This window comes from Neolamprologus multifasciatus, chromosome 5 (assembly GCF_963576455.1).
Source record: "Neolamprologus multifasciatus chromosome 5, fNeoMul1.2, whole genome shotgun sequence".
NCBI lineage: Eukaryota > Metazoa > Chordata > Actinopteri > Cichliformes > Cichlidae > Neolamprologus > Neolamprologus multifasciatus.
Genome location: NC_140443.1, coordinates 15,267,921 through 15,279,698, shown reverse-complemented (window position 1 = coordinate 15,279,698; position 11,778 = coordinate 15,267,921). Strand labels below are relative to the sequence as shown.

General features: G+C 37.5%; 1 protein-coding gene across 1 annotated transcript; it reads left to right on the top strand.

Moving 5' to 3' along the window:
* Positions 1–1,574: 1,574 nt before the first annotated feature.
* On the top strand, positions 1,575–7,031 carry synprb (synaptoporin b). The gene is made up of 5 exons (XM_085160671.1): positions 1,575–1,729; positions 2,285–2,409; positions 5,551–5,749; positions 6,243–6,434; positions 6,527–7,031. Exons 1-5 carry the CDS (start codon positions 1,706–1,708, stop codon positions 6,896–6,898), a joined length of 912 nt encoding a protein of 303 aa, XP_085016797.1. The 5' UTR covers positions 1,575–1,705; the 3' UTR covers positions 6,899–7,031.
* The last annotated feature ends 4,747 nt before the right edge of the window (positions 7,032–11,778 follow it).

Genomic DNA, 11,778 nt, shown 5'->3' with positions numbered 1-11,778 from the left:
ATTAACATTTGGTGGTGTGATGTGTAGTAATTGCGATGCTTTTATAGAGGCCCTGGTGAAAAATAAAAATGGAAACTACATTTCACTGAGATGGTCTGCTGAAGAGATCCAGTAGCTGCTCTTGTACCAACAAAACCACCCTGTTCTCTCTTGATGATACCTTACCTCTCTTTCGCCCTCATTTTAATCTCTAAACATATTCGTGTTGCTGTACTGTAAATAAATCGCTTCACTTTGAGTACTCAGACTAATCAGAATCAGATTTTGACAAGAAGCCAAAACCTACAAAGAGGTTTTTGGTTTTTGTTTATTTGCTTTAGGCATGCTTTAGGAAAAGCACAGTCCTGCTGCAGTATCTTCAGATCACCAATAAGCAGTTAAAACCCAGGTTGTAGTTCAGTGTATTGCAAACATATTTCAGTGACACACAACCCTAATTCCGTCTGACAGGGGATTTACAATTTTCTATTGACACCGTCCTTACTTAAAAATTCATCTGTAGTACAGATTTGTCACCAAAAGAGGTCAGCAAGATACTTTTTATATCAGCACACATGACCTAAATATCAGCAGTTGCTTAGAAAATAAAATGTAATTAAAGAATCCAGCAATTATTAAAATCTGCAAAATGCACAGGAGCTGTGATGCTTTCTCTCAATTCAACACAGGCAGCTGCTGGTATAGTTTTAACTCAATCAGTTGTTAAACTGATCATAATTGATATTGAAGGGAAATATACATGTTTGTGGAGGTCACTGAACTAATATTACTTAGGATTATTACTCAAGATCCCCTGACACTCTGGGCTTACTGAGCCCCAATAATTACTGAGAACCATATGTTGTTATTAATGAATACAAAGAAATTCAAAAGAACTGTAATTAATATACTCATCAGACCTCAGTGTAAGCAACACAGCTACACTGGAGCTACATTAAAATGAGAGTAACCAGAGTAACCAACTGCATATCTGTGTCAATTCGACTCCCTCATTACGCTAGAAATAAACAATTACAGCATGTAAACTAATATTTTTAGGATGATTTCGGCTTAAGGGTGCCATCAACTTTGAAGTTTTTCAGTAATGCACTAGATATCTAAATAAGCTGCGATGATCCCAAATGGAAGGAGAAAATTAAACCTCCAGTCTTTCATTTGCTTTTTCATTTTCAGCTCAAAGCCCAGAAATCAAAGGTAGACAACACAAGACTAATTTGTTTCATTTTGTTTTATGTTTACGAACACAATTTCCCTCAATTTTATGTGTCTCATGTTGAAGGTTTTATGTTTAACCTTAATTTCAGCATTCAAATTCACCTGATTAAGTTCAGAGAAATAATTGTCATGATGAAAACACTGCCCCAGATATTTGCATCTGTTTCATGTTCCTAATGCAGCTTTATTTTGAAAAGATGTTTTTGCCATGACACGCCAATCCTAAAAAACAGGAATCATTCTTATAATCAGTGCAACACAAGTGAAGTAAACAAAATATTTACCTGATATTTTTTACACAGCTTATTGCAGCGCTTGAATAAATATAGCATCTGACTATGTCTCCGACTCCTCCTTGGGGAAGGCACCTCCTGTCAGCCCTCCCCTCTGCTGGAGGAGTCGCTCTGGTTTTCCTATCTACATCAGTGACATTTCAACCTGGTGACTAAAGCTGTCTGCACTGTGCGGAGTTGGGCTCTGTGATTTTTAAATGTGTATGGTTATATTTGCTCCGGTAAGTTTCTTTGCTTGGTGGTTTATTTTCTGTATTTATCTCTTCGGGTTGGTGAAAATGATGACGTCTGCTTCTCTTCACATTTAAAATGTAATTGTATCAATAACAGCCGTTTAATTAGGGATAATTTTTAGTTTGTGTTTGATGTTAAAAGTAATAAATGGACTCAAAGTTGCCGATGCACAGTAAAGCTCTTGTTGTTTGTGTCAGTAAAGTGGAAGAAATAGGAAGCTGTCTGCCTCACAGTCAGTTGGGTCTCACATTAAGTTAGACCTCTGAGTTTGGTATTAGCATTGACAAATTGAATCTCACTGTACTGCTGTGGCCTCCTTCCAGGGCACAGTCAGGAGCTCTGTTTGTTGTCTTCCAACCTTTAAATTATTCAGGTTTTGTTTTCAAACCAATTATAAATCTTAATAATCTGTCATATAATTTATTGATGTGTATACATTATGCAGGAAGCTGCACTCAAACGCTGATTGGAGTCAACTACTTTTGGAGAGTCTGAATAAATGATCAACTAATGGTTACTGGTTTACCATTTTTCTTTCAAAGATTTTTGCCATCTGTGCTTTTGCAACATGTGGAGGATACTATGGTCACCTCCAGGTTAAAGTGGACTGTGCAGACAGGAGGCAGAATAACCGCAGCATCAACATTGATTTCGGGTATCCTTTCAGGTAAACGAATTGCTTATGTTTTTTTTTTGATCCCATTTGGTTGTTTACTTATAAGTAAGACTCCTTTAATCTTTCACAGCTAACTTTAAATAAATCTCTTTGCATTTTATTATTTTAAGAGCTGAAATGTGAATAGTCTCCTAAAAAGCATGTCCACAGTAATCATCTTAAATAGGCCCAGAAAGTATTTTAAAATTGTACAGGCCTGCTCCATTGACATGACAGCTCTAAAACAGAGGAGCTGCTTTTTCTTTGTCCAACTTAAGATGAGAGAGCTGGACAGCTGAGCAGGAGTCTGACCCATTTATTGTCCCAGAGTCTAAAATACTTCCCAGCATCATTAGATTCATCCGTACCTGGACTCCTATGAGAAAAATCTTAGCTTCAGGTGCTTTTTGTTTTTAACTTCTGTTCCAGTGTTTCTATTTTATCACTCGCTCTCATGTTACAACATGTATGTGTAGGTGGATTTGAATGCTTAGCGACCCACTGATATTATGATGAGCCACAAATTAGTATCTTTGTCATAGTGTGTGTGGTAGCGGATCCCAAATGTGAACCCAAAAATCACTGTGAGGAGTAAAATCTAAAGCATGCCTTTAATAAATAAATGAGGGAGCAGTTCAAATGAAAACTGAGATCAAAAAGATAACAAAATCCAAGCACTCCAGGAAAATGGACACTAACCTAACTAGGAACATCAGCAGGAGGAATAACAAATGCACAGAGCAAGGATAACAGGAAAAGTGAAGCTGTTTCTGCACACAAGGCTACTCAAGGGAAGTGAACGCAGCTGGGGAACAACACAGATGCTCACAGTCTGCTGCAAACAATCTGGAAAATAAGATGAGGAGAAGTTAAACTGAATACAACTATAAAAATAAAGCAGGAAGTGAAGCATGATAACTAAACAGGGGAAACACAGACACGGCTGAACTAACGCAGGGAAAATGACATGAGAAGATAGACAGGAGCTAAGGAAATTTAAATCATGAAGCAAATAACAAGGCAACCTAAGAATCAACAGAAAATATTAAAATGAACAATACTAGAAAGTCCACAACTCAAAAACACTGCATCAATGACCTGGGGCCATGTCAGCCTTTCCTTGTGAACCATTATATAAACATTACTCGGCTGTCTTCCAGGATGACAAAAAAAAAAATTCTTATTGCTTTGTTGAATCTGGCAGGTCCTTTTTTATTCACAGCAATTACATATTTTCAGATCTGTGGTGGGAATATAGAATGTAATTACCCACTGATTAAATGAAATTGCTGTGGGATACAGAGAATCGAGCCAAAAGTGGATGTTGAAGAGTTTAATTTTATACCAGTAAAGTGCAAAGAGCAATGCATGAACATTGGGGTTTTTTTATTGTTTAAAAAAAGCCTGGTTTAGGTGAGTGGCTTCCACAGGGAGGTCACACTTTTCACATCATTTCATGTGAGCCATAAGTGGTGTGCCTGTTGTTAATCATAATTACTAGTCTTGTGTGTGTGTGTGTGTGTGTGTGTGTGTGTGTGTGTGTGTGTGTGTGTGTGTGTGTGTGTGTGTGTGCAGGTATTAGTCAACCTTCGCAGTGTAATTGCGGAAAATAAATGTTGACAGTTGTGCTAAAGTTGCCCTCATGGCATATAGGTTCTGTTGGCTTTGTCTGTAGAGTTTGGATGCTCCTCCTGTGCCTGCATGGACTCTCTCCAAAGAGTTTGCTGCTACATTGACCGTAGGTGTGAATATGAGTGTGAATGATTTTCTGTCTCCATGAGTTCAGCCTGTGATAGACCTTTCCAGGCCTGTATCCTGCCTCTTGCCCATGCACAGCTGGCTTACTGTCCTGAACCGGAAAAGGGGTTGAGACGATATGAAAAATATGAACATTTGCAACTGCTTTGCTATTTCATTCAAATGAATAAAATGTTCATTTGGCAAATATGTCTACACTGCTTTTCTATGCATATATTTTAACTCACTTAGCATGTGAACAGTGTAAAAGTGGGAGTTGTGTTGAAAAAATTGCTTCTGTTTTTCATGCACTTATTTGTGATGGGTTTTTTTTTAAATCATTAATTTATAACAAACTGATCAAAAGCCAAACCCTGGTAAAAAAAATCAACCAGCCACATGAACCGACCCACTCAAACCTCTCATGCCCTGTACAACTGCATTAGAATAGATGCTGAGAGAAGTCAAACATACATTGTTAAGAATAGTGGGCAGCGGTGGATCAGGAGGTGGAGCAGGTCATTTGCTTGAGAAGGTCAGCAGTTCCTCTAGTCTGCATGTTGAAGTATCCTTTGGCAAGATAGTGAATGCGGATGGATCTGTGTGAATATTAAGTTAAAAGCACTTGGTAAGGGAAAACTGGTGCTTGTGTAGGTGAATGAAGCTTGTAGTAAGAAAGTGCTATATGATTACCAGTCCATTTACCATGTACTCCTTATGCTTTAGTATTTTATAATGAAGACCTAATTAATATTGGGTCTACTTAGTAGAATTTTTTTTTCTTCAGTGCTTTTTAGGCCATATTGTACTTTTTGAACATGCGCAACACCTTGCATCACACTTTTCTATGAAGCACAGCGTCTGCTGTTTTTCAAGTTTTATCAACCATTATAAACCATTATAAAATGCTAACTGAAAAAAGTGACTAATCCTCACTGAGTGGAGGATTAATAAAGATTTAAACCTGATCCTGTCAGAGTAACAGTTGCTCAGTTTGCTGTTATCAGACTGGTCAATGCTTCATATTTCAGAAGCAGTTTCACTGTCCTTTCGTCATATTGGAGAGAGATCTTGCAGACGTCCTTGCCTTTTTTTTCCTTTTTGCAGCTACTTTATAAATATTGTATTGTATTGCTTCTTATACGAGCAACACCAAATTCACAAGAGTCTCGTGAGAAACAAACAAAAACAACAGGTAAGTAAGAGAAAACTGAGCTTTATTTTTTATTAAAGCACCACTAGATTTCTAAGCTGTCCTTCACAAACTTTCCTTTTTATTTTTTCCCAAACACTGGTGAACAAGTTTCAGACAGACTTTGAAAACTGATTGTATATAAAGAGTTATTTAACCAATCAGTTTTGAAGCAACAAATTTCCCCCACTTCTCCACGTAAACCTGCTCTTTCTGTTTTGTAGATTACAGCAAGTGCATTTTAAAGCTCCTTTGTGCAAAGAGAACAGAGATGAGATTATTTTCCTGGAAGGTGACTTCTCCTCAGCAGCCCAATACTTCATGACTGTGGGTGTCTTTGCTTTCCTGTACTCGCTGTTGGCAACGATTGTCTATGTCTTCTACCAGAACAAGTACTTGAAGAACAACAGAGGTCCACTTGTGGTCAGTGAGTTTTCATGTTCAGATTTTTCAGTGTTCCAGCTTCATATTACCGTCTGATAGAGCCTTGTTTATGTATTATAAAAAATGCAATTCAGATGTGACCAATATAGCTAAGAGAATAGTTGCAGTATTTTGTGACTCCACTCTGGAGCCTTCCTGCACTTTCATATACATGAAGTGTTTAAAGTGGGGAGCAGCATCAAGACCTGCTTATTAAGTCAGACAGAGCATAAAAGTGGAGCTAGGGTGGAGACTGGTTGTCAAGTAGCTTGCAGATTTGCACTAACTTGAAATAGCATGCTCTGTATGAGATACCCAACTGTGTAGTGGAGTCATTGGCTGATATGAGGTGGCATTAATATAAGCATATCTGCTGGTATTAGGCCTGAGGCTGACATTCATGATCTAACTTTACTTTTTGTTTTAAAGTCGTTGCTCAATTTGGTTTTTGACTTTTTCTCCTTTCTCCTGTGTCTCCTCCTGTCCTGAGCAGGACTTTGTTGTTACGATCATCTTCTCCTTCATGTGGTTGGTCAGCAGTTGTTGTTGGGCCAAAACTCTTTCTGATATAAAGACAGCCACCAACCCAACACAGGTGCTTCTTCTCATCACTTCCTGCAGATCTCAGGAAAACAAATGCGCAACTACAGAGGAGCCTCTCTGGTCACGTCTTAACACATCTGTGGTATGTCTATAATTAAAGAATGACGCACATTCTGAAGCACTGCTATAGAAAGTGATTTTATATAAGTGTGTTGTTTTTTTCTTTTCCTCCAGGTCTTTGGCTGTGTTAATGTTGTCCTTTGGTCTGGGAATATTTGGTTTGTCTTCAAAGAGACGGGCTGGTACAAGACTGGACAGAGATATCCGACCAGGAGTGCGTCTGGGAAACGCTCAGGTTCAATGCGACAGCGGCTCTACAGCGAGAGCAGCTTCGACCAGCCAGAGGAGAACTTTGCTCCCTCTAGACAAAACGGTTTCAATCTGTCAAAGGGAGACTTTGATCACCAGTTGCAGAGGCAAGCTAGCATCAACCAGTCACAGGTAAGCTTCAGCTTACCACAGACATATCTTGGTAAACCGGTAATTTATGACAGAGAAGATAAAGTGGCTTCTCAAGGTCCGATGATATTTGTCAATGAGATGTGACTTAGAGTTTGATCATGCACATGCACGTAGAGAACTGAATGAAAATTTGCCACTTCTGTTTTGAGTTTGTGAAAATGACATACATATGAAACTTATACGCTCATGATTGCTCAAGAATACTGTTTCTGAGATCTCTGGGGGGCGGGGGGGGGGGGGGGGGGGGGGGGCTTAGTTTCATCTAAATCGCATTTAAACTCAGCATTTCCAGAAAACAGTTACACTGAGATAGGATCTGGTTGCTTTAGCGTTATCATTCTGGGGCTTTGAGTTGTTCATAAAGAAATGATTTTACTTCACAAACTGTATAAGTGCTTGATCTTACCTTTAAATGAAGAAACACATCACACTACAGTGCTCTCTAATATGTAATATGGAAATATGTTGTATCAGTGGACAAATACATGTAACCAGTGTGTGAGCATTCTCCCATGAATATTTAACGTTTGACTGTTCTGCATAATTGATTCTGTTTATTATTAGCACTGCAGTGTCTCCATTTGAACATTTATAATGAGTATTAATAGATATGTGCTTCTGTAAATGCATGCATAGTCACCTTTTGACGTAGTTATATCAAAGCTGAATGTTTCCTTTATATATCCCTTCCAATAAATCAGTATAATTTTCATGTTAAAATCATACTGTTAACATGAAACAGGCTTAAGTATATTTTACCTGCTTGTGCTTGTATGTGCTCATGGGATTTTCAGCCTATTTCATGTTTTTAAGATCAGTGTTGCACTGCATATTCTTCAGTTATATTGTTGATTTTTTAGGTAGTCACAGTTTAATCACGGTGTATTCTGTGGTTGCTTTGTTCAGTAAAAGATGTCAATCTCTATGTTTTCATTAAAAAAGAAGCAAAACAAAGGACATTGAAAGTGAGGAAATACTAAAAAAACTAATGGAGATATTTCCAAAGGAAATAATTAGTGAACGCTGTTATGAGAACACCAAAGCAAAGCGTTGCTCACACTGTGTATCAGGATTATCTCAAGTGCAAAGCCCAAAGGGATAATCCCTCAGGGTATCTGTTTCATCCTATTTGAGACAATTAACAAAATGCTAACTAATACTTAAAACCGCTTAACCTGTTTGACTACACAGGTTTGGTCCTTGTAAACAAGTCGCTGCAAAGACAGAGTGATATACATGCACGATGGCACAAGCATGATCAGCCAGTGCATTTCAGTTTAAATAAAATCATGAAGTTGAACACGACTGTACAAACTGTGCAAACAACTGTGCTCCTGTGGTTGTAGCGGGAAACCCAAACAGTTTTCATAAGACACCACAGGAATTATTTTATCTTGTGAACTTTACACATAACGTTACAGCCTGTTATTGTGTTAAATTTATATGCTACTACTACTTCTACCACTACAATTATTATTATAATCATTATCATCATAATCACTATCGTATGAACAGTATTTACAAATATCCTTAAATTAAAGGATTTACTCAAATGGCACTGTGACAGCACAGCAGTTACAGTGCTGAAAATAGAAAGTGTTTGTCCCCTCCCTGATGTCTTAGTTTTTTTTAAATCTATTTGACACACTTACATGTTTCAGATCATCAAAATGATGATGTTAAATCTCTCCTTGTTAAATCATAATTTAACTGTGATTAACTTCCTTTTTAAAAGGCGGCGAGAGTCATTATCCACAAATGAAAAAAAGACATCAGGAAAACTACCACAAGAGTGAACCTTCCTCGGAGTCATTTTCCTACCAAAATAATTCCAACAGCGCCTCCGTGACTTATCCAGGAAGTCATAAAAGAATTGCTCAAAAAAAAAAAATTTACCTTTTGAAAGTACCCAGTCAAAACCCAGACTTAAATTCAATTGAATTACTTTAGCAGCAAGTTGGCATGGTGGTTCGTACTCTCTCACAGCAAGGAAGTCCTGAGTTCAGCTCCACTATCTGGTTGGGGTCCTTCTGTGTGGAGTTTAAATGTTCACTTGGCTTCCACCCACAGTCCAAAGACATGCAGTTAGTGGAGTTAAGGGTGATTCTAAGTTGCTTGTAGGTGTAAGTGTCAATGGTTGTCAGTCTCTCTATGTTGGCCCTGCAACAGATTGGTGACCTCATGAATAAGAAGAGGAGAGTGGATGGATACTTTAGCATGACCTTAAACAGGGCATTCATGCTTGTGCTTCCTGCAGTTTAAACCTCCTGCAGTATGACTGAAATAAAACAATTCTGCAGTGAAAAGTGGGTCAAAGCTCCTCCACAGGGATGTTATACTGCAGACTCATTGCTATATTTTATCTTATTTTATATTATCTCAAGCACTTGATTGCAGTTCTTGCTGTCAAGGATGGCGCAGCCATTTGTTAGATTTAATCAGTTATATTTAGGTTTACTTTTTCACACAGGGCTAGGTAGATTTGGACATTTAAATTAAATCTTAATTTAAAAACTGCATTTTCTTTTCACTCAAATTATATTTTTCTAATATTACAATTTGTTTGATGATCCGAAACATTCAAGTGTGAGAAATATAAAATTTTTTGGATTTTTTTATTTTGTTTGTTTTTGATTAGTTACAGCTGTATTACTGCTTATTAATGTCAATTTCTAATCAGCCAATCACATGGCAGCAACTCGGTGTATTTAGGTATGTAGACATGGTCAAGACGACCTCCTAAAGTTCAAACCAAGCATCAGAATGGAGATTAAAGGTGATTTAAGTGACTTTGAACACGGCACAGTTGTTGGCGTATGAGTATTTTAAAGATTTATGATCTACTGGGATTTTCCTACAAGGTCACTTGTACTGTTTATAGAGAATGATCCAAAAAAGAGAAACTATCCAGTGACCATCAGTTCTAGGTGAAAAGAAGGAGAATGGCTGGACTGCTTCAAGCAGATAGGAAAACAGTAACTCAGATAACAACCAAGGTATGCAGAAGAGCAACTGTCGAAGCTCACCACATCACACCTTAAAGCAGAAGAAGACCACATTGGGTTCCACTCCTGTCAGCTAACAGCAGAAAACTGAGGCTACAACTCTCACAGGCTCACCAAAATAACAAAAATTGGACAACAGAAAATTGAAAAACATAGTTGGATCTGATCAGTCTAAATTTCTACTGTGACATTTGGATGGTAGGGTCAGAATTTGATGTAAACAAGATGAAAGCATGGCTTCCTGCCTTGTACCAATGTTTAAGCTGATATATGTTTTAATTATACATGTAAATTGAAAAATACAATACACACATCTGTAAATCTGCTGGATTAGTGCAAGAATTGAATCCAACAAATGCACTAGAGTTTTGTTATGCATGTATAATATGATCAAGTGACTCATGTTGTTTATAGTTTATCTTACTCTGAAGGATTTAACTTTGGGATGTATGTTATGGGCTGGCAAAGACACAGGCTTTTCTGTTCATTTCAATTTTGTGTATGGTTCATCTCAGTTGTTGCTGTGCATATTTCTTCAATCATAGCATGATAGTGGGTGACATATGCCAAAGTGGGTGCCATTATTAGTTTGTGTAGAAAGAGATACGACCCACTAATTTCAGTAAAAGAAACAAAAATAAGTAGTAAATACTAAAAAATACTGAAAGCAATGAAATTTGGGAAACCAGCATATTGAATCACTAATGAATACTGATTTAAAGAAGCTTGACTCACACTGTGAATGGAATCATCTCATCTGCAAATCCTGATGGAATAATCTTTTTGAAGTCAGTGTCATCTGTTTAAGGTGGCCATAATACTAATACCTAAAATGTCTTACCACTCAGACCATAAACTGTTCATGACTTTGAGTTGGTAGCTGTTGGTTGAGCTGATTTGTGTACATGTTCACCAATTCATAATGCTATAATCCACCTTTGATTCTAAAGTTATTTCCATGTCACCTAAGTAAATTATTATTGTTATAAGTAAGCCACTACAGGTGGAATAAATATTCTTCACTGAATGATAACTTTGCTTGTGAACCTCAGTGTGTCAGTGGATCTCCACCACTCATTCATTCATTGATTCATTGATTCATTCATTGATTCATTCATTCACGGGAACACCACAATGTTACACATGGAATTCAGTTATCATGGCAGGTGCCCAACAGTTGCCTGTTTTTGAACGTGTTTCATGTTGTTTGACAAGTTGTTCTTGCTTTAGCCCATGAGAAGGCATACTCATAAGTAGTTTGATGTGGTATCTGAGCAGCAAATAATATGACAACACTGTTTGTGCTCATCTGAGCATTGAGGCTGCATACTCAGTGAGGCAAATGCTTCAAAATCTGTTTGATTGATTTAACTTGTGTTCTGTAGAAAAATAAAATGAGACTGAAATGCCTAATATTTAGGCTGTTTCAACATACACCAGGATTATATGTCATCAAAACAAACTGGTTTTAAGAAATCTTTCAGTTTTTTTCACACACAAACATTAACCTGCCAAAAAAAAAAAGAAAAAAAGAAAAATGCAAGCAAATTTTCCACTGCATAAATTTGCAGAAAAATGGCAAAGCAGAAAAAAACTCAGAAAAAAAATAATTAACTTTTCTTGTCAGGGATCAAATAATATAGATTTCATATGTTAAAAACAAATTGTGGTAAACTTACACTTGCTAACTGGGAATCCTGCTTAAAATTAGGCCGGTTGTCAACAGACTGTTGCTAACAGAACTATTATGTAGCTCCAGCCGTCCTCAAAGTGAACATTAGCTTTGAGTTACAGTCAGAGCATCCCCAAGTTTGTTATTAAGGCCTCTGTGTGCAGTCCGCTATCTGATTAAAGCAATTAGAACAAAGAGGGGTGATGCTTTCTCTGCCGGCCCCCTGACAAAGAGACTGAGCACATGCAGGTGTCCAGAGGAGGCTCTTTGAAGAAAATTGCAGTGAA